The 24123-nt window shown below is 47.0% G+C and overlaps 1 protein-coding gene across 1 annotated transcript in view; it reads left to right on the top strand.

Moving 5' to 3' along the window:
- xrcc5 (X-ray repair complementing defective repair in Chinese hamster cells 5) overlaps positions 1-24123 on the top strand; it is a 361785-nt gene that overhangs the window by 302251 nt on the left and 35411 nt on the right. The window contains exons 14-16 of the mRNA XM_072468320.1: positions 14272-14368; positions 20457-20524; positions 21750-21821. Of these exons, the coding sequence (XP_072324421.1) occupies positions 14272-14368; positions 20457-20524; positions 21750-21821 (237 nt within the window). The remainder of the gene's footprint in view (positions 1-14271; positions 14369-20456; positions 20525-21749; positions 21822-24123) is intronic.

Here is a 24123-nt window from a genome sequence, read left to right as displayed (position 1 = left end):
AAGATGTAACCAGTAGAGTTGACAAGGGGGAGCAAGTCGATGCGGTATATTTGGACTTTCAGAAGGTGTTTGACACAGTCCCGCATAAGAGATTATTGTGCAAAGTTAAAGCGCATGGGATTGGGGGAATGTATTGAGGTGGATAGAAAACTGGTTGGCAGAGAGGAAACAAAGAGTAGAGATTAATGGGTCCTTTTCAAATTGGCAGGCAGTAACTAGTGGGATAACACAAGGATATGTACTGGGACCCCAGCTATTCACAATATATATTAATGATTTGGATGAGGGAACAAAATGTAACATCTCAAGCTTTGCAGACGATACCAAGTTGAGTGGGAGGGTGAACATAAGAACATAAGAACTAGGAGCAGGAGTAGGCCATCTGGCCCCTCGAGCCTGCTCCACCATTCAATGAGATCATGGCTGATCTTTTGTGGACTCAGCTCCACTTTCCGGCCCGAACACCATAACCCTTAATCCCTTTATTCTTCAAAAAACTATCTATCTTTATCTTAAAAACATTTAATGAAGGAGCCTCTACTGCTTCACTGGGCAAGGAATTCCATAGATTCACAACCCTTTGGGTGAAGAAGTTCCTCCTAAACTCAGTCCTAAATCTACTTCCCCTTATTTTGAGGCTATGCCCCCCAGTTCTGCTTTTACCCGCCAGTGGAAACAACCTGCCCGCATCTCTCCTATCTTTTCCCTTCATAATCTTATATGTTTCTATAAGATCCCCCCTCATCCTTCTAAATTCCAACGAGTACAGTCCCAGTCTACTCAACCTCTCCTCGTAATCCAACCCCTTCAGCTCTGGGATTAACCTAGTGAATCTCCTCTGCACACCCTCCAGTGCCAGTACGTCCTTTCTCAAGTAAGGAGACCAAAACTGAACACAATACTCCAGGTGTGGCCTCACTAACACCTTATACAATTGCAGCATAACCTCCCTAGTCTTAAACTCCATCCCTCTAGCAATGAAGGACAAAATTCCATTTGCCTTCTTAATCACCTGTTGCACCTAAAAACCAACTTTCTGCGACTCATGCACTAGCACACCCAGGTCTCTCTGCACAGCAGCATGTTTTAATATTTTATCATTTAAATAATAATCCCTTTTGCTGTTATTCCTATCAAAATGGATAACCTCACATTTGTCAACATTGTATTCCATCTGCCAGACCCTAGCCCATTCACTTAGCCTATCCAAATCCCTCTGCAGACTTCCAGTATCCTCTGCACTTTTTGCTTTACCACTTATCTTAGTGTCGTCTGCAAACTTGGACACATTGCCCTTGGTCCCCAACTCCAAAGCATCTATGTAAATTGTGAACAGTTGTGGGCCCAACACTGATCCCTGAGGGACACCACTAGCTACTGATTGCCAACCAGAGAAACACCCATTAATCCCCACTCTTTGCTTTCTATTAATTAACCAATCCTCTATCCATGCTCCTACTTTCCCCTTAATGCCATGCATCTTTATCTTATGCAACAACCTTTTGTGTGGCACCTTGTCAAAGGCTTTCTGGAAATCCAGATATACCACATCCATTGGCTCCCCGTTATCTACCGCACTGTTAATGTCCTCAAAAAATTCCACTAAATTAGTTAGGCACGACCTGCCCTTTATGAACCCATGCTGCGTCTGTCCAATGGGACAATTTCCATCCAGATGCCTCGCTATTTCATCCTTGATGACAGATTCCAGCATCTTCCCTACTACCGAAGTTAAGCTCACTGGCCTATAATTACCCGCTTTCTGCCTACCTCCTTTTTTAAACAGTGGTGTCACGTTTGCTAATTTCCAATCCGCCGGGACCACCCCAGAGTCTAGTGAATTTTGGTAAATTATCACTAGTGCATTTGCAATTTCCCTAGCCATCTCTTTTAGCACTCTGGGATGCATTCCATCAGGGCCAGGAGAATTGTCTACCTTTAGCCCCATTAGCTTGCCCATCACTACCTCCTTGGTGATATCAATCATGAATGAACTGTGACTAAGATGCAGGGATCCTACAGCATGATCTGGACTGGTTGGGCGAGTGGGCAAATCAATGGCAGATGCAGTATAATTTGGATACGTGTGAGGTTATTCACTTTGGAAGCAAAAACAGGAAGGCAGATTACTACCTGAATGATTGTAAATTGGGAGAGGGGAGTGTGCAGCGGGACCTGGGTGTCCTTGTGCACCATTCACTGAAGGTAAGCATGCAGGTGCAGCAGGCGGTAAAGAAAGCTAATGGTATAGAACAAAGAACAAAGAAAAGTACAGCACAGGAACAGGCCCTTCAGCCCTCCAAGCCTATGCCGACCATGCTGCCCGACTAAACTACAATCTCCTACACTTCATGGGTCCGTACCCCTCTATTCCCATCCTATTCATGTGTTTGTCAAGATGCCCCTTAAATGTCACTATCGTCCCTGCTTCCACCACCACCTCCGGTAGCGGGTTCCAAGCACCCACTACCCTCTGTGTAAACAACTTGCCTCGTACATCTACTCTAAACCTTGCCCCTCGCTCCTTAAACCTATGACCCCTAGTAATTGACCCCTCTACCCTGAGGAAAAGCCTCTGACTATCCACTCTGTCTATCCCTTCATAATTTTGTAGACCTCTATCAGGTCGCGCCTCAACCTCCGTCGTTCCAGTGAGAACAAACCGAGTTTATTCAACCGCTCCTCATAGCTAACGCCCACCATACCAAGCAACATTCTGGTAAATCTCTTCTGCACCCTCTCTAAAGCCTCCACATCCTTCTGGTAGTGTGGCGACCAGAATTGAACACTATACTCCAAGTGTGGCCTAACTAAGGTTCTATACAGCTGCAACATGACTTGCCAATTCTTATACTCAATGCCCCGGCCAATGAAGGCAAGCATGCCGTATGCCTTCTTGACTACCTTCTCCACCTGTGTTGCCCCTTTCAGTGACCTGTGGACCTGTACATCTAGATCTCTCTGACTTTCAATACTCTTGAGGGTTCTACCATTCACTGTATATTCCCTACCTGCATTAGACCTTCCAAAATGCATTACCTCACATTTGTCCAGATTAAACTCCATCTGCCATCTCTCCGCCCAAGTCTCCATACAATCTAAATCCTGCTGTATCCTCTGACAATCCTCATCGCTATCCACAATTCCACCAACCTGTGTGTCGTCTGCAAACTTACTAATCAGACCAGTTACATTTTCCTCCAAATCATTTATATATACCACAAACAGCAAAGGTCCCAGCACTGATCCCTGTGGAACACCACTAGTCACAGCCCTCCAATTAGAAAAGCATCCTTCCATTGCTACTCTCTGCCTTCTATGACCTAGCCAGTTCTGTATTCACAACCTATCGAAAAGACAGAGAGGTGGGCAGAGGGGGCGGGGTTGCCTTGTTAATTAGGAATGAAATTAAATCAATAGCACTAAACGACTTAGGGTCAGATGATGTGGAGTCTGTGTGGGTTGAGCTGAGGAACCACAAAGGCAAAAAAAACATAATGGGAGTTATGTACAGGCCTCCGAACAGTGGTCAGGACCAGGGGCACAAAATGCACCACGAAATAGAAAGTGCATGTCAGAAAGGCAAGGTCACAGTGATCATGGGGGACTTCCAATATGCAGGTGGACTGGGTAAATAATGCTGCCAGTGGACCCAAGGAAAGGGAATTCATTGAATGTTTGCAGGAGGGCTTTTTGGAACAGCTTGTGATGGAGCCCAAGAGGGGACAGGCCATTCTGGACTTGGTGTTATGTAATGAGCCAGACTTGATTAAAGATCTTAAAGTAAGGGAACACTGAGGAGGCAGTGATCATAATATGGTAGAATTCAATCTCCAATTTGTAGGAAAGAAGGTAGTCTCAGATGTAAAGGTGTTACAGTTAAATAAAGGTAACTGCAGGGGCATGAGGGAGGAACTGACGAAAATCGACTGGGAGCAGAGCCTAGTGGGAAAGACAGTAGAACAGCAATGGCAGGAGTTTCTGGGAGTAATTGAGGACACAGTACAGAGGTTCATCCCAAAGAAAAGAAAGGTTATCAGAGGGGGGATTAGGCAGCCATGGCTGACAAAGGAAGTTAGGGAATGCATCAAAGCAAAAGAGAAAGCCTATAATGTGGCAAAAAGCAGTGGGAAGTCAGAAGATTGGGAAGGCTACAAAAACAAACAGAGGATAACAAAGAGAGAAATAAGGAAAGAGAGGATCAGTTATGAAAGTAGGCTAGCCAGTAACATTAGGAATGATAGTAAAAGTTTCTTTAAATACATTAAAAACAAACGGGAGGCAAAAGTAGACATTGGGCCGCTCCAAAATGACGCAGGTAATCTAGTGACGGGAGACAAGGAAATAGCTGAGGAACTAAATAAGTATTTTGCGTCAGTCTTCACAGTAGAAGACATGAGTAATATCCCAACAATTCAGGACAGTCAGGGGGCAGAGTTGAATATGGTAGCCATCACAAAGGAGAAAGTGCTAGAGAAACTAAGAGGTCTACAAATTGATAAATCTCCGGGCCCAGATGGGCTACATCCTAGAGTTCTAAAGGAGATAGCTGAAGAAATAGTGGAGGCGTTAGTTATGATCTTTCAAAAGTCACTGGAGTCAGGGAAAGTCCCAGAGGATTGGAAAATCGCTGTTGTAACCCCCCTGTTCAAGAAGGGAACAAGGAAAAAGATGGAAAATTATAGGCCAATTAGCCTAACCTCGGTTGTTGGCAAGGTTCTAGAATTCATTGTTAAGGATGAGATTTCTAAATTCTTGTAAGTGCAGGGTCGGATTAGGACAAGTCAGCATGGATTTAGTAAGGGGAGGTCGTGCCTGACAAACCTGTTAGAGTTCTTTGAAGAGATAACAAATAGGTTAGACCAAGGAGAGCCAATGGATGTTATCTATCTTGACTTCCAAAAGGCCTTTGATAGGGTGCCTCACAGGAGACTGCTGAGTAAAATAAGGGCCCATGGTATTTGAGGCAAGGTACTAAATGGATTGACGATTGGCTGTCAGGCGGAAGGCAGAGAGTTGGGATAAAAGGTTCTTTTTCGGAATGGCAACTGGTGACGAGTGGTGTCCCGCAGGGTTCAGTGTTGGGGCCACAGTTGTTCTCTTTATATATTAACGATCTAGATGACGGGACTGGGGGCATTCTGGCTAAGTTTGCCGATGATACAGAGATAGGTGGAGGGGCAGGTAGTACGGAGGAGGTGGGGAGGCTGCAGAAAGATTTAGACAGTTTAGGAGAGTGGTCCAAGAAATGGCTGATGAAATTCAATGCGGGCAAGATTCACACGGATGATCCCAGGAATGGTAGGCCTAACATACGATGAACGTCTGAGGATCCTGGGATTATATTCTTTGGAGTTTAGGAGGTTGAGGGGAGATCTAATAGAAACTTACAAGATAATGAATGGCTTAGATAGGGTGGACGTAGGGAAGTTGTTTCCATTAGCAGGGGAGACTAGGACCCGGGGGCACAGCCTAAGAATAAAAGGAAGTCACTTTAGAACAGAGGTGAGGAGAAATTTCTTCAGCCAGAGAGTGGTGGGTCTGTGGAATTCATTGCCACAGAGGGCGGTGGAGGCCGGGACGTTGAGTGTCTTTAAGACAGAAGTTGATAAATTCTTGATTTCTCGAGGAATTAAGGGCTATGGAGAGAGAGCGGGTAAATGGAGTTGAAACCAGCCATGATTGAATGGTGGAGTGGACTCGATGGGCCGAATGGCCTTACTTCCGCTCCTATGTCTTATGGCCTTCTGGTATCCACCTTGCCAGCTCACCCCTGATCCTGTGTGACTTCACCTTTTGTACTAGTGTACCGTGAGGGACCTTGTCAGAGGCCTTACTGAAGTCCATGTAGACAACATCCACTGCCCTACCTGCATCAATCATCTTTGTGACCTCTTCGAAAAACTCTATCAAGTTAGTGAGACACGACCTCCCCTTCACAAAACCATGCTGCCTCTCACTAATATGTTAATTTGCTTCCAAATGGGAGTAGTTCCTGTCTCGAAGAATTCTCTCCAGTAATTTCCCTACCACTGACGTAAGGCTCACCGGCCTGTAGTTCCCTGGATTATCCTTGCTACCCTTCTTAAACAGAGGAACAGCATTGGCTATTCTCCAGTCCTCCGGGACATCACCTGAAGACAGTGTGGATCCAAAGATTTTTGTCAAGGCCTCAGCAATTTCCTCTCGAGCCTCCTTCAGTATTCTGGGGTATATCCCATCAGGCCCTGGGGACTTACCTACCTTAATATTTTTCAAGACGCCCAATACCTCGTCTTTTTGGATCTCAATATGACCCAGGGTATCTACACACCCTTCTCCAGACTCAACATCTACCAATTCCTTCTCTTTGGTGAATACTGATGCAAAGTATTCATTTAGTACCTCGCCCATTTCCTCTGGCTCCACACAGCGATTCCCTTGCCTATCCTTCAGTGGGCCAACCCTTTCCCTGGCTACCCTCTTGCTTTTTGTGTACGTGTAAAATGCCTTGGGATTTTCCTTAACCCTATTTACCAATGACATTTCGTGACCCCTTCTAGCCCTCCTGACTCCTTGCTTAAGTTCCTTCCTACTTTCCTTATATTCCACACAGGCTTCGTCTGTTCCCAGCCAGTTAGAGGGGTGCAGTGCTCTGACTGTGAGATGTGGCAGGTCCGGGAGGCTTCCAGCGTCCCGGATGGCTACATCTGCAGAAAGTGCACCCAACTGGAGCTCCTCACAGACCGCATGGTTCGGTTGGAGCAGCAATTGGATGCACTTGGGAGCATGCAGGTGGCGGAAAGCATCATAGTTCATAGTATTTACAGTGCCGAAGGAGACCATTCGGCCCATCGAGTCTGCACCGGCTCTTGGAAAGAGCAACCTATCCAAGGTCCACACCTCCACCCAATCCCCATAACCCAGCAACCCCACCCAACACTATGGGCAATTTTGGACACTAAGGGCAATTTAGCATACCCAATCCACCTAACCTGCACATCTTTGGACTGTGGGAGGAAACCGGAGCACCCGGAGGAAACCCACGCACACACGGGGAGTATGTGCAGACTCCGCACAGACAGTGACCCAAGCCGGAATCGAACCTGGGACCCTGGAGCTGTGAAGCAATTGTGCTATCCACAATGCTACCGTGCTGCCCCTTCATAGATCGCAGTTATATAAATGTGGTCACACCCAAGGTGCAGGCAGAGAAATGGCTGACCACCAGAAAGGGCAGGCAGTCAGTGCAGGAATCCCCTGTGGTTGTCCCCCTCTCGAACAGGTATACCCCTTTGGATACTGTCGGGGGGGATAGCCTATCAGGGGAAAACAGCAGCAGCCAGAGCAGTGGCACCACGGCTGGCTCTGATGTTCAGAAGGGAGGGTCAAAGCGCAGAAGAGCAATAGTAATAGGGGACTCTATAGTCAGGGGCACAGATAGGCGCTTCTGTGGACGTGAAAGAGACTACAGGATGGGATGTTGCCTCCCTGGAACCAGGGTCCAGGATGTCTCCGAACGGGTAGAGGGCATCCTGAAGGGGGAGGGCAAACATACAGAGGTCGTTGTACATATTGGTACTAACAACATAGGCAGGAAGGGGCATGTAACTGGTCTGATTAGTAAGTTTGCAGACGACACAAAGGTTAGTGGAATTGCGGATTGCGATGAAGACTGTCAGAGGATACAGCAGGATTTAGATTGTTTGGAGACTTGGGTGGAGAGATGGCAGATGGAGTTTAATCCGGACAAATGTGAGGTACTGCATTTTGGAAGGTCTAATGCAGGTAGGGAATATACAGTGAATGGTAGAACCCTCAAGAGTATTGAAAGTCAAAGAGATCTAGGAGTACATGGCCACAGGTCACTGAAAGGGGCAACACAGGTGGAGAAGGTCGTCAAGAAGGCATACGGCATGCTTGCCTTCATTGGCCGGGGCATTGAGTATAAGAATTGGCAAGTCATGTTGCAGCTGTATAGAACCTTAGTTAGGCCACACTTGGAGTATAGTGTTCAATTCTGGTCGCCACACTACCAGAAGGATGTGGAGGCTTTAGAGAGGGTGCAGAAGAGATTTACCAGAATGTTGCCTGATAGGGAGGGCATTAGCTATGAGGAGCAGTTAAATAAACTCGGTTTGTTCTCACTGGAACGAAGGAGGTTGAGGGGCGACCTGATAGAGGTCTACAAAATTATGAGGGGCATAGACAGAGTGGATAGTCAGAGGCTTTTCCCCGGGGTAGAGGGGTCAATTACTAGGGGGCATAGATTTAAGGTGAGAGGGGCAAGGTTAGAGTAGATGTACGAGGCAAGTTTTTTACACAGAGGGTTGTGGGTGCCTGGAACTTGCTACCGGAGGAGGTGGTGGAAGCAGGGACGATAGTGACATTTAAGGGGCATCTTGACAAATACATGAATAGGATGGGAATAGAGGGATACGGACCCAGGAAGTGTAGAAGATTGTAGTTTAGTCGGGCAGCATGGTCGGCACGGGCTTGGAGGGCCGAAGGGCCTGTTCCTGTGCTGTACATTTCTTTGTACTTTGTTTTGTTCTTTTAGCCCTGACAAATGCCTCCTTTTTCTTTTTGACGAGGCCTACAATATCTCTCGTTCTCCAAGGTTCCCGAAAACTGCCGTATTTATCCTTCTTCCTCACAGGAACATGCCGGTCCTGAATTCCTTTCAACTGACACTTGAAAGCCTCCCACATGTCAGATGTTGATTTGCCCTCAAACATCCGCCCCCAATCTAGGTTCTTCAGTTCCCGCCTAATATTGTTATAATTAGCCTTCCCCAATTTAGCACATTCACCCCAGGACCACTCTTATCCTTGTCCACCAGCACTTTAAAACTTACTGAATTGTGGTCACTGTTACCAAAATGCTCCCCTACCGAAACATCTACCACCTGGCCGGGCTCATTCCCCAATACCAGGTCCAGTACAGCCCCTTCCCTAGTTGGACTGTCTACATATTGTTTTAAGAAGCCCTCCTGGATGCTCCTTACAAACTCTGCCCCGTCGAAGCCCCTGGCACTAAGTGAGTCCCAGTCAATATTGGGGAAGTTGAAGTCTCCCATCACAACAACCCTGTTTTTACTCTTTTCCAAAATCTGTCTACCTATCTGCTCCTCTATCTCCCGCTGGCTGTAGGGAGGCCTGTAGTAAACCCCCAACATTGTGACTGCACCCTTCTTATTCCTGATCTCTACCCATATAGCCTCACTGCCCTCTGAGCTGTCCTCCCGTAGTACAGCTGTGATATTCTCCATAACCAGTAGCGCAACTCCGCCACCCCTTTTACATCCCCCTCTATCCCGCCTGCAACATCTAAATCCTGGAACGTTTAGCTGCCAATCCTACCCTTCCCTCAACCAGGTCTCTGTAATGGCAACAACATCATAGTTACGAGTACTAATCCAAGCTCTAAGTTCATCTGCCTTACCCGTAACACTTCTTGCATTAAAACATATGCATTTCAGGCCACCAGACCTGCTATGTTCAGCAACTTCACCCTGTCTGCTCTGCCTCAGAGCCATACTGGCCCTGTTCCCTAGTTCTCCCCCAATGCTCTCACCTTCTGACCTATTGCTCCCGTGCCCACACCCCTGCCATACTAGTTTAAACCCTCCCGTGTGACACTAGCAAACCTCGCGGCCTTGGTATTTATGCCTCTCCAGTTTAGATGCAACCCGTCCTCCTTATATAGGTCACACCTGCCCCGGAAGAGCTCCCAGTGGTCCAGATAACGGAAACCCTCCCTCCTACACCAGCTGTTTAGCCACGTGTTTAGCTGCTCTATCTTCCTATTTCTAGCCTCACTGGCACTTGGCACAGGGAGTAATCCCGAGATTACAACCCTAAAGGTCCTGTCTTTTAACTTTCTGCCTAGCTCCCTAAACTCCTGCTGCAGGACCTCGTGCTCCTTCCTGCCTATGTCGTTAGTACCAATGTGTACAACGACCTCTGCCTGTTTGCCCTCCCCCTTCAGGATGCCCGCTACCCGTTTGGAGAAATCCTGGACCCTGGCACCAGGAAGACAGCATACCATTCTGGAGTCTCTTTCACATCCACAGAAATGCCTATCTGTGCCCCTGACTATAGAGTGCCCTATTACTATTGCTCTTCTACGCTTTGACCCTCCCTTCTGAACATCAGAGACAGCCGTGGTGCCACTGCTCTGGCTGCTGCTGTTTTCCCCTGATAGTCTATCCCCCCGACAGTATCCAAAGGGGTATACCTGTTCGAGAGGGGGATAACCACAGAGGATTCTTGCACTGACTGCCTGCCCTTTCTGGTGGTCACCCATTTCTCTGCCTGCACCTTGGCTGTGACCACATTTATATAACTGCTATCTATGACGCTTTCCGCCACCTTGATGCACCTAAGTGCATCCAACTGCTGCTCCAACCGAACCATGCGGTCTGTGAGGAGCTCCAGTTGGGTGCACTTTCTGCAGATGAAGCCACCCGGGACACTGGAAGCCTCCCGGACCTGCCACATCTCACAGTCAGAGCACTACACCCCTCTAATTGACATTGCGTCAATTAATTAGTAAATTAAATTTAAAAGTTTTTTTAAAAAGTTACTGTTAACTGTATGTTTCCTAGCACTCGATTTCTACTATAAATGTGAAAGCTAAATACAGTTCTCTCCGATCCCTGGCTTAGATACCCCTCGAAATTATAATTAAGTAATAAGCAATTATGTTTAATTAGTTTAACAATGCTTAATTGTTTAATTTAGTGTAGATTCCCAACCAGCCAATCAGGTCACAGCTTTTCTGTGATGTCACTTCAGTTCCCCCCCCCCACCCCCCCCACACACACACAATTTGAAAAGGTAATAAAAGTAAAAATGAATAAAAATCACTTACTTACCTTCCGAGGGTCTCAGATGCTCTCTGGTTCTCTCCCTGCAGATTAAAAGTTACAGGCCAGAAGAAAGAGAGAGAATAAAACAGTCGGGAAAAAGCACCCCCTCCCACTCCACACCAAATTACCTACTGCACCAAATTACCAAGTTCCAAATTCCCACTCCGGATGGTCTCGCTCCGGCTGTGTCCTTGACTTGCGCAAAGCTTGTTATTTGTTATTTACCTGATTTTGCTAACTGTATAGCGTTGTTGTTTTTCTCTTGTTTGTATTATCTTCTCAGTTTTTTGTTCTTTGTGTACACCTGTAAATATATTATGTTCGAAAACCCAATAGAAAACATTTCTAAAAAAAAACGTTGATGCGGTTCTGTGGGACATGTCCCGCTCTCAGATGGGACTGGCCGAGACGCTGCGGAGCTTGTCCCAGTCGCAGGTGGGCATTGCCGAGGCGCTGCAGAGCTTGGCCCAGTCGCAGGTGGGCATTGCCGAGATGCTGTGGAGCTTGTCCCAGTCGCAGGTGGGCATTGCCAACATGCTGCGGAGCTTGTCGAAGGTGGGCATTGCCGAGGCACTGCGGAGCTTGCCCCAGTCACTGAGGAGCATCGCCGAGGGCGTCGACACAATGGTGCTGACTATGAGGAACCACCAGAGCTGGCAGAGCCAGATGATGCGGGGCAGCCGGGGCTCGATCCAGCTGCCCCTCCATCCCAAGGTGAACCCAGGACTCTATGGGCACCCACCAGGAGGAGTGGGCACTGAGGGCCATCCCGGGGTGAGGGTTGGGAGGGTGGATGGAGGGGCACCATCAGGAGTGGGGTTTGTACAAAATCTTAAACACCTTTTGCGCAACCATTATGATGCCTCTGTCACTTCCTTCTGCAATGCAGGCTGCCCCCTGGACCCTTTGCCCATTTCGCCAATCATCCCCCTCCCCCACACCCCTCCCCATGACGCTCACTCACCCTCTCGCCGTGGACATGTCCCCGGAGCTTTGTCCCATCCCCTGGGTTTTCGGATGTTGCGTGTGTGGTGTTGCCTCCCCCATTGTTCAGGCATCAAGGTGTGATTGGAATGCGAGGCTATGACTCCCACAAGCTACATTGCCCTTTCACCCACGGAAATCCACTTTATGTGTGAAGTGCTCACTTAACCACCATTGCCAATTCCCTAGAAGCAATAGCTTTCAGCTGCACGGCCAGAGGCCTCGGCAGTCAAAGGGGGTTATGGGTGGGGACAGGCGTTGCCCCTAGAATGAGGTTGGCATGGTGGTGCCGCGAGCATTTGCCCCCCCCCCCCCCCCAGTTACCCACCCAGCGGATTCTCCTCCCCACCCACCCCCACCCACCCCCCCCCCACCCCATTTGGCGGCCCACCCCTATGGAGGGTCCCCCACCCCTACACTGAGCACTGGGGTGAGATGCCCAGCGCCCCCAGGCTGGTTGCTTGTGAGCGAAGATGGCTGCTCACCTCCTCGGCTCCCCATAGAAGCCCTTCCGCCAGGTTCACTTTTTCAAAAGGAATACTAATCGGCACCAGGTTGACCACTCGCTGGGGAGGCCGCTGAATGACGAGAGGCCATTGGATATGGGGTCACTCGTTAATTGTTTGGAAATGGGGCTTAAGTGGCGATAATTGGTTTCTCGCCATGCTACAGCGATATCCGATTTCACCTATGGGAGCGGGCCAGTTGCATGGTGCCTGGCGCGGGTCTCGTTTTTGGCGTCCCGCTAATCACCGGCCTTGTTAGAGCGTAACGAGGCTGGAGAATCATGCCCTAGGATTCAGAGAAGTCCCGGTAGCTCTGTGCTGCTACGAAGTTTGGCTCCGGGAAGCCAAGGAGTAGTTGCTCAGTGCAGCTTAGAGATTGAGACTCCGAGAACCCCAGAACCAGTTGTTGACTGGTGTTTTTCACGGGACATAGGAGATAGACGTACTTCTGATAAAAAGAATGTGTTTAAGGGATATGGGAAGCAGATGAGGAGGTGGCTTTGAGACCAGGAAGAGAATGTCCATGATCTGATTGAGTGGCGGAGCAAGCTCGAAGGGCTGAATTGGCTACTTTTCCTAATTCCTGTGTTTCTACGAGCCTCGCTGGCAAGGCCAGCACCTACATTGCCCATTCTTCATTGCCCTTGAGAAGGTGGTGGTGAGCTGCCTTCTTGAACTGCAGTGTATGTGGTGTAGGTGCACCCACAGTGCTCTTAGGAAGGAAATTCAGGGAGGTTAACCAATCAACAGCAAAGGAATGGTGATACAATTCCAAGTCGGAATGATGTGTGGCTTGGAGGGGAATTTGTTCCCGTGCATTTGCTGCTCTTTTCCTTCTACACGGTCATGGTTACGGGTTTAGAAAGTGCTGTTGAAGGAGCCTTGATGAGTTTTTGCAATGCAGTTCTTGGATGATACACACTGTGCGTCGGTGGTGGGCAGAGTGTAAATTGAAGGTGGTGCTGCCAATCGGGCAGGCTGGATGTTGTCAAGTTTCTTGAGTTCAGCTGAAGATGCGCTCAAGCAAGCTAGTGGAGAGTTTCCATCACACTCTTGACTTGGACTTGTCCATGGTGGACAGGCTTTGGGGATTTGAGAGTTGGGTTAGTCGCTGCAGAACTCCCAGCCTCTGACCTGCTCTTGTAGCCACAGTATTTATATGGCTGGTCCAGTTCAGTTTCTGGGAGCGTGCCTATGTAGAGTGTCACCTGGCCACCACAGGGAGTTACAGCCTTGTGTAGTAAGTCAGCTCAACTTACAAGGAAGACAGAGAAAGCTGGACCTGGGAACAGATTTGAGGGGGACCTGGATTAGTGTGCCGTTCCTGTGAGGATTGTACCTGTGGAACTTGGGGCGAGTAGAACTGCCGTCGGTTGGGGTACAGGTGAACTGTTTGAAGGAGAAGAGCAGAAAATTCTGTGTAAGGAAGACAGAGGTTTAAAGAATTTCTGCAACTCTTAGTGTTGACTGATATCTTGGTGGATTGATGAGGAAGTTTAGTGACCTGTCTTGGTGGGTGTGCAGTGGTGGTGTGCTTGAGCACCAGTTGCCTGTTAATTTATGTTAAATCTGTATGCTGGACTATGAGATAGATAGTATTGACTGTTTGGTTTGTTGCCTCTTGTACAGTAAATATTTTTCTGTTTGCTTGGAACCACGGAATCTTGCAGCTTTATTCTATTGGTAAGTAATTGTGATTTCAAATTTTGTCTACTTTAAACAACTAGATTGTAACAAAATCTGGGCTTCTGCTCTGGGATTGTAACAAAGGTTTGCTAGATAAATAATATAGTCGTTTATATCTCACTTTAAGTAGGTGAATGATGTTGTTAATGCACCAGTTTGGATAGGTGTGATGTTTGTAGTTTATATCCTGGGCGCTGCTTTTGTAAGTTAAAACTGTCCTATTGCCTTTTAATTGATTTCCAGGCTGGAGAATCTAAACTCTTCAACATGTTACTGAAAACCCTAAAGGAGAATGTGGAGGCAAAGGGGCTACAAGACTTCTGGAAGTTGATCGTGAAAGGTGGGAAGCATTTCATTATTCCATTTGTTCACCAAACATGTGTAAGATGTAAGAGAACAACAACTTGCATTCCAGTACCTTTAATATAGTAAAACATCCCAAGGCTAGGATGGCCATTCATCCCGTTATGTACTGGCAAATCCAGTTTTCAGTGGCCATTCTTCATTCCTGTATCAGGAGCCCTTCTGTCCAGAATAAAAACAGGAAATCCTGCAATAGTCATCAGGTTGGCTGTCTCTGCAGAGGGCAATAATATTTAGTGGGCTGAATTTCATGGGGTACTCTCCCCCCCGCCCCCCCCCCCCCTCCCCCCCCCAAGAGGGGAGCCTGCTCACCGGAGACAATCTCGCCTCAGAGAAATGTCAGCCATTTGATCGCTGCCAGCTCTGTAATCCCGGCAGTGGCAGCAGGGAGCACGGCCAAGGCTGGCACAACAGGCCTGCAGGCAGCCCCGCCATGCCGAGAAGCCGAGATACGTCTGGGGTTGGGGGTCTCAGCGAGGACAGTTGGGGTTACAAAGAACAAAGAAATGTACAGCACAGGAACAGGCCCTTCGGCCCTCCAAGCCCGCGCTGACCATGCTGCCCGACTAAACTACAATCTTCTACACTTCCTGGGTCCGTATCCTTCTATTCCCATCCTATTCATGTATTTGTCAAGATGCCCCTTAAATGTCACTATCGTCCCTGCTTCCACCACCTCCTCCGGTAGCGAGTTCCAGGCACCCACTACCCTCTGCGTAAAAAACTTGCCTCGTACATCTACTCTAAACCTTGCCCCTCTCACCTTAAACCTATGCCCCCTAGTAATTGACCCCTCTACCCTGGGGAAAAGCCTCTGACTATCCACTCTGTCTATGCCCCTCATAATTTTGTATACCTCTATCAGGTCTCCCCTCAACCTCCTTCGTTCCAGTGAGAACAAACCGAGTTTATTCAACCCCTCCTCATAGCTAATGCCCTCCATACCAGGCAACATTCTGGTAAATCTCTTCTGCACCCTCTCTAAAGCCTCCACATCCTTCTGGTAGTGTGGCGACCAGAATTGAACACTATACTCCAAGTGTGGCCTAACTAAGGTTCTATATAGCTGAAACCTGACTTGCCAATTCTTATACTCAATGCCCCGGCCAATGAAGGCAAGCATGCCGTATGCCTTCTTGACTACCTTCTCCACCTGTGTTGCCACTTTCAATGACCTGTGGACCTGTACTCCTAGATCTCTTTGACTTTCAATACTCTTGAAGGTTCTACCATTCACTGTATATTCCCTACCTGCGTTAGTCCTTCCAAAATGCATTACCTCACATTTGTCCGGATTAAACTCCATCTGCCATCTCTCCGCCCAAGTCTCCAGACAATCTAAATCCTGCTGTATCCTCCGACAGTCCTCATCGCTATCCGCAATTCCACCAACCTTTGTGTCGTCTGCAAACTTACTAATCAGACCAGTTACATTTTCCTCCAAATCATTTATATAAACTACAAAGAGCAAAGGTCCCAGCACTGATCCCTGTGGAACACCACTGGTCACAGCCCTCCAATGAGAAAAGCATCCTTCCATTGCTACTCTCTGCCTTCTATGGCCTAGCCAGTTCTGTATCCATCTTGCCAGCTCACCCCTGATCCCGTGTGACTTCACCTTTTGTACTAGTCTACCATGAGGGACCTTGTCAAAGGCCTTACTGAAGTCCATATAGACAACATCCATTGCCCTGCCTGCATCAATCATCTTAGTGACCTCCTCAAAAAACTCTTATCAAGTTAGTGAGACACGACCTGCCCTTCACAAAACCGTGCTGCCTCTCACTAATACGTCCATTTGCTTCCAAATGGGAGTAGATCCTGTCTCGAAGAATTCTCTCCAGTAATTTCCCTACCACTGAAGTAAGGCTCACCGGCCTGTAGTTCCCGGGATTATCCTTGCTACCCTTCTTAAACAGAGGAACAACATTGGCTATTCTCCAGTCCTCCGGGACATCCCCTGAAGACAGCGAGGATCCAAAGATTTCTGTCAAGGCCTCAGCAATTTCCTCTCCAGCCTCCTTCAGTATTCTGGGGTAGATCCCATCAGGCCCTGGGGACTTATCTACCTTAATATTTTTTAAGACACCCAACACCTCGTCTTTTTGGATCACAATGTGACCCAGGCTATCTACACCCCCTTCTCCAGACTCAACATCTACCAATTCCTTCTCTTTGGTGAATACCGATGCAAAGTATTAATTTAGTACCTCGCCCATTTCCTCTGGCTCCACACATAGATTCCCTTGCCTATCCTTCAGTGGGCCAACCCTTTCCCTGGCTACCCTCTTGCTTTTTATGTACGTGTAAAAAGCATTGGGATTTTCCTTAACCCTATTTGCCAATGACTTTTCGTGACCCCTTCTAGCCCTCCTGACTCCTTGCTTAAGTTCCTTCCTACTTTCCTTATATTCCACGCAGGCTTCGTCTGTTCCCAGCCTTTTAGCCCTGACAAATGCCTCCTTTTTCTTCTTGACGAGGCCTACAATATCCCTCGTCATCCAAGGTTCCCGAAAATTGCCGTATTTATCCTTCTTCCTCACAGGAACATGCCGGTCCTGAATTCCTTTCAACTGACACTTGAAAGCCTCCCACATGTCAGATGTTGATTTGCCCTCAAACATCCGCCCCCAATCTATGTTCTTCAGTTCCCGCCTAATATTGTTATAATTAGCCTTCCCCCAATTTAGCACATTCATCCTAGGACCACTCCTATCCTTGTCCACCAAGAGGGTGGACCCTGTGTTCAAGAGGGTGGTGGGGGCAGTTTTTAAAACAATGTATTTTATTACAAACATGTATCAAAACGGGTTACAACAAATAAACACCCCAGGAAACATTCACTCCCCCACCCACTTTCCCGTGATGAACAGCTCCTCAAACACGGTTACAAACATCCCCCACCTCTGCAGAGCCCCTTAACTCATACTTTATCTTCTCCAACCGCAGGAAGTTGTACAGGTCACCCAACCAAGCCGCTACCCCTGGTGGCGATGCCGACCGCCACTCCAGCAAAATTTGCCGCCATGCAATCAGAGAAACGAAGGCCACGACATCGACCTTCCTCCTCTCCAAGAGCTCCGGCTTCTCTGAGACCCCAAATATCGCCACCAAAGGGTCCGGATCCTCCACCTCCTCTACTATCCTGGCTTAAGACCGCGAACACTCCCGTGTTTCGCTGGCCCCCGCCTACACCTCTCACATTCATCTGCTACCCCCTAGAAGAACCCACTGATTCTCGCCCGAGTCATATGCAACATGGGCACCACCATAAACTGTATCAGACTCATCCTTATACATGAGGAGGTCCCGTTTACCCTCTGCAGTGCCTCACTCCATGCTCCCCAACTGATCTCCCCTCCCAACTCCCCTTCCCATTTCTCCTTGATCTTCGCCTCCCTGCTCCCCCAGCCACTTGTATACATTCCCAATTCTTCCCTCCCCTTGTCTTGCCCTATTATGTATTTTCTTTTCTTTTCATGTACTATTTGATCTGTTTGGGCTGCTCGCAGAAAAATACTTTTCACTGTTCCTTGGTACACGTGACAATAAACAAATCCAATCCAATCCTTCCCCACCCGGAAGCGGCAGTGGCTCCAGCAGGGTGTATCCCGGCAATCTAGGGAACCCCCTCCAGACCTTTTGTGCAAAGTCCCTAACCTGCAGATACCTGAACTCACTCCCCCTCGGCATCTCTACCCTCTCCCTTAGCTTCTCCAGACTGGCGAACCCTTCCCCCAAATATAGATCCCGCACCTTGACCAGCCCCACTTCCCCCCAACAGGCCCAAAGGAGGGCGGATATGAGGAAGGCCGTCTGCTGCGTTTTTTCATGCCACCCCGCCTTCAAACCCGCCGTTCGGGCAGTGTAAACATCAACAATTCAGGACAGTGACCTTTCATCAGAATTTCAGTCTGGTGTTTTGAATTTGGAAATACTTAACCAGAGAAATGTCCAACAGGATGTTTCTTTGTTGGCACGTGTCTCCACCAGTCGAAATGATTTTAATTGGCTTTGACGTTAAATTATGACGATTAAAGGCTGGGCAATTCCAAATGGCCACCCTACCAACCTCATTGGTTAATATCAATGTCATTTAAAATCATTGCCAAGTTGGTGAGTCCGGGTAATGAGAATCCTATCAGACCAGGTGCAGATTGTTGATATTATGTGTCATTATACCATATAGTTTAGTTATTTTACCATACATATATTATTTCTTATACCATATATCTTGTTTGTTATACAATACGTATTGATTATTGTACTGTGTATATATTAATTAGTTGTTTTGTGGTCTAGAACTTAAACATTGCTGAAAAAAAGATTTTTGTTGAAGTTTTCTATCTTGCACTTCTCAGGACATTCACAAGAATACAATGTCAGGGAAATCAACAAAATTGATGCTGTATAAGAAGAATGCCATACAGTATACATTTTGTTGTTTTCCCTGACATTGTATTTTTGTAAATGCCCTGATGAGACCAAGATGGAAAACTTTAATATATATTATTAATTATTAATATATTATTTATTAGTAGTTATTAATCATAACCTTATATCCTCGGGTAAAAGTCAAGTTTTTATACTAAATCTTTAGCCAAACAATAGAGGGCGGGATTCTCGGGTCCCCGAGCGACATGTTTCCTGGCCGCGCGCCATTCACTGGTGGCGAGATTCTATCCTCCCGCCACCTGGGATGGAACCTGCCTCACACATCTCCTCTAACCTTTGCCCCACGGACCTTAAACCTCTGCCCCCTGGTGACTGACCCCTCCACCCTGGGAAAGAGTGCCTGCCCATCCACTCTATCCACGCCCCTCATAATCTTGTAGATCTCTATCAGGTCACCCCTCAACCTCCGTCTTTCTAATGAAAACAGTCTGAGTCTATTCAGCCTCTCTGCACAGCTGCTAGCACTCTCCAGACCAGGCAACATCCTGGTAAACCTCCTCTGTACACTCTCCAAAGCCTCCACATTCTTCCGGTAATGTGGCGGCCAGAATTGTGCGCAATATTCCAAGTGCGGCCGTACCAAGGTTCTGTACAACTGTAGCATGACTTGCCAGTTTTTATGCTCAATGCCCTGTCCAATGAAGGCAAGCATTCCGTATGCTTTCTTTTAAAAAAAAAAAAATTTAGAGTACCCAATTCATTTTTTCCAATTAAGGGGCAATTTAACGTGGCCAATCCACCTGAATTGCAAATCTTTGGGTTGTGGGGGCGAAACCCACGCAAACACAGGGAGAATGTGCAAACTCCACACGGACAGTGACCCAGAGCCGGGATCAAACCTGCGACCTCGGCGCCGTGAGGCAGCAGGGCCCATATGCTTTCTTGACTACCTTGTCCACTTGTGTTGCCACTTTCAAAGATCTGTGGACCTGTACGGCCAGATCTCTCTGACTTTCTATATTCCTAAGAGTTTTGCCATTTAGGGTATATTTCCCCTCTATGTTAGACCTACCAAAATGCATTACCTCACATTTGTCCGGATTAAACTCCATTTCTCTACCCAAGTCTCCAACCTATCTATGTCCTACTGTAACCTCTGACAATCCTCAACAGCATCTGCCACTCCACCAACCTTGGTGTCATCCACAAACTTACTAATCAGACCTCCAAATCGCTTATGTATACTACAAACAACAGAGGCCCCAGCATAGATCCCTGTGGAACACCACTCGTCACAACCTTCCATTCTGAGTAACACCCTATTTTATATTGATGGCTTCTAGTTCTGCTCTTCCCCACAAGAGGAAGCATTCTCTCTGTATCAACTCTATCAAAACCTCCCATAATCCTAAACCCTCGGTTAGGTCACCCCTTGGCATTCTTTTTTTGAGAATAGTGACCCAGCTTGTCAATTCTTTTCTGATACAGAGACCCCCATATTTTTGGGACCGTCCTTGCAAATTATCTCGACATCTTCTCCAACGCCTTCCTATCCTTTTCATAATATTCCGACCAGAACGTCACAGTACAACCAGGGTTCTGTTGAATCCAGGAGTTGTGTGGGGAGTGATAGCTGACATTAATATTTACAATTTATCTCTTAATTGCAGACGCTTTCACTCTAATCACAAATGATGAAGCTGCAGAAAGCACAGTGACCATTGATGAAGCCAAAGAGGTAAAACTAATCACTTGACAAAAGACGGGTTGTATCCCATGCTTTCCAGGTTCTGCGGGCCTGGGACTATTATTTACTATTTGAGAACACTTCTGTTACTGAACCGGTCAAATTAAATCCTTACAGAAATAGTAGCATAGCTGATTTTTTTCCCCCCCTTCAATGCAGCTCACCCCTCATCAATCGGACAACTTAAAGTACTGCGAGCAGTGCTTCTGCTATAGGGGCTATTGTTTATTACAGTGGGAAATGTACACTGAGAATTGGAATGCAAAGGTGTCAGGTAAATAGAGTCATAGGATTCTGGAGGCTATTCGGCCCATCGAGTCTGCATCGATCCTCTGAAAGAGAACCCTACCTAGGCCACCCCCCTCCACCCTATCCCGTAGCCCCACCGAACCAACACTTCTTTGAACATTAAGGGACAATTTAGCATGGCCAATCCACCTAACCTGCACATCTTTGTGAGGCTGCAGCGCTAACCACTCCACCACCATGTCTGCTTTCATTTTGTGTGTGACTGTGTTGGGAATCAAACAGCATACAACAAGTTGGGGGGGGGGGGGGCGGGGGGGGGGGGGGGGGCAGCAGCGGTTAGCACTGCTGCCTCACAACGGCAGGGACCTGGATCCAATTCCATCCTTGGTTCACTGTCAGTGTTGAGTTTGTACTTTCTCCCCGTGTGCTCTTTTTCTCCGGGTGCTCTGGTTTCCTCCCGCAGGCCAAAGATGTGCATAGGTGGATTTGCCGTGATAAATTGTCCCTTAGTGTCCAAAAGGTTAACTGTGGTTCCTGGTTTATGGGGATACGGTGTAGGTGTGGGCTTAAGTAGGGTGCTCTTTCAGAGGGTCGGTGCAGACTTGTTGGGCCAAATGGCCTCCTTCTGCACTGTAGCAATCCTATGATTCTATCTGATATATTGATCAGGCATAACTCCTGAGCTCAACAAAGCTAGTGGCCTAGCTCTCCCTAGCTCTGCCTTGTTCTGCCGCAGATGCTCCTGGTCTACTTGCTCATTTCTGACGTTTAAGGGGCAGCTTGACAAATACATGAATAGGATGGGAATAGAGGGATACAGACCCCGGAAGTGCAGAAGATTTTAGTTTATATGGGCAGCATGGTCGGCTAGGGCTTGGAGGGCCGAAGGGCCTGTTCCTGTGCTGTAATTTTCTTTGTTCTTTTCTTTGTTCTTTGTAATTCTGAGTTGTTTCTTTCACATCTGCAGTTTCTGGCTCCAGAAGAGAAACCCATTGACGAATTGGCGAAGCCTGAAAATGATGGAGATGTGGAGGATCTGGTTAGTATCACAATAGGTTTTTCAGGGGAAAGGATTATGGGTCCTACTGATTATGTAATTATTTTACCCAATGCCATTGTTTATATAGTCAACAACAGCTTTGTGCCCAGTTAAGATTAAATCTTTGGGAAACGGATGTGTTGTAATTGGTGAATTGGTTTTGCTTGTGTGGAGAAGGTTTGAAAGTAGAGTACCCAAGGGGGTCATTGCTGCCTCCACTTTTACTCGGACTGTAGATCAGTGAGTTTGGGAGCACAATCTAAAACATTTCTGATAATACAAAAGTAAGAACAATTCCAATAAGATATATGCAAGTTAGTGGAAGTGCCAGGTGATACATGTAGAGGGAAGAGCACAGAATTTAAATTTATTAAATAATGATGTAGCTAAATGGAGTCCTGGGTCTATCCCAGTCCCTGAAACTGAGTGCAAGTAGATAAAGACCAACAATATTTGAAGCTTATAAATGGGGCTTGAGGTAAAGCAGGGGTATATTTGCAGTTGAGTTTTGCAGGTTTTTAGTTTCAGTTTAAAAAGGAGCTGGGTGTGTGTCTGTGTTCTGCAGTGAGCTGGATCTCTGCCATAAAAGACCATCTCTGGATCATTTGGGTGATTTAAACTTATAATAATGAAGCCTTTAACCTGATGTGATTTTGTTTAAAGGTGTTAAGTCTCTTGGAAGTTTGAAGGAACATTTTAAGAAATTATTTACTGTTGCAATATTTTCTGAGTTATCTTTGAAGTAAGGGGTGTTAAGAGATCCAATGTTTATTTAAGATGTTAAGTTGAGTTCATGGAATAAACAGAGTTTTGTGTTTAAAAACCCACGTGTCCATAATTGGAATCCCACACCGAGGGAACAAGCCATGTGCCAGGAAAAGCAACAAATACATTTAAGGGGGAGGTTGGTTGAACTCCATGATACATTTTGGGGTTCTGAAAACGCCTCGCCCATAACAACCACTGTCAATGTTCTCTGTCGATTATTCTTTTTGTCTACTATGTGCGTACTGTGTACGTTCCCTTGACCGCAGAAAAATACTTTTCACTGTACTTCGGTACATGTGACAAATATCAATCAATCAATGAATCAATGCACTCTTTCTAGTTTAACAATATCCTTCCTATAATAGGGCGACCAGAACTGAACAAAGTATTCCATGTGTGGTCTTACCAATGTCTGGTACAACTTCAACAAATCTCATCTGCACTCTTTCCAGTTGAACAATATCGTTTCTGTTCTCGGGCCTCAGCTTTTGACCATATTTATAAATGATTTGGATGAAGCAATGGGGAAGCACATATATTCAGATCTGCTGATGACACCAAGTTAGGTGTCACAGTAAATAGTATCAATGGGAGCAGGGAGGGGCAAAGGGACATTGACAGATTCAGCGAGTGGACATAAACTGTGCGAGTTGGAGTTCGGTGTGAGGTCACCCAGTTCAGATCCAAGAAACATCATCGTCCCCGTGTGTGCTTTGTCTAAAGGCAGCTCCTCAGCTCACCGTCTCAGGGTGTTTCATCCGGCACTGTTCTCTTGGCAGCTTTTGTGTTGTCTACGACGGTTTGCTCTTGGTGACTGCAAGGGCAAGCAGGCGGCTCCCAAGGCCACCACAGCAGAATACGGATTGACCCCACGAAGTTGGCATGATTTGGAACACACGCAAACTATCTCACCAACTGAGCTCACTGGCCCCCTCTAAGAAAGTTAACTCAGAATACTCTCTGAACGGCGAGACAGATTTACTATGATGCAGATGAGTGACAGAACCGGCCGAGGAGGCTGAATGCCCTCCTCCTGTTTCTGTGACTCCACAGGAATGGGGGGAAGTTCCACTCCCACCAGCTTCACTTGGCTGAATGTGAGGAGAATGACTTCACATTAATGCACCTGAATCTACACAAGCAGTGCACTTAGTACAAGAGCATCATGCTGATCTCCCCACTCCAATAATGCTGAATGCCATTCCAGGCCAGATGTGATAAGATTTCTTGCCTTCACAACCGAATCTCAGTCAGCGACTTCGAAAAACAGATGGATTCAGCTGCCCGAATGATGAGGGACGTGGATTTATGAAGCATAGCAACAGTTTCAATGACAATTTGTGTTTATACAGTGCCTTTGACACAGTAAAACATTCCAAGGTGCTTCACAGGAGGCTTGTAAAGGAAAATATGACACTCAGACACAGATGGGAGACAGTAGGACAGATGACAAGAAGTTTAGTTAACTACATAGGTTTAAAGAACGTCTTCAATGAGAAAAGAGTGGTAGAACATCGAACATTACAGCGCAGTA

This window comes from Scyliorhinus torazame, chromosome 2 (genome assembly GCF_047496885.1).
Source record: "Scyliorhinus torazame isolate Kashiwa2021f chromosome 2, sScyTor2.1, whole genome shotgun sequence".
Lineage (NCBI taxonomy): Eukaryota > Metazoa > Chordata > Chondrichthyes > Carcharhiniformes > Scyliorhinidae > Scyliorhinus > Scyliorhinus torazame.
The sequence above is the reverse complement of the archived record's forward strand: the minus strand, read 5'-3'. Positions and strand labels throughout refer to the sequence as shown.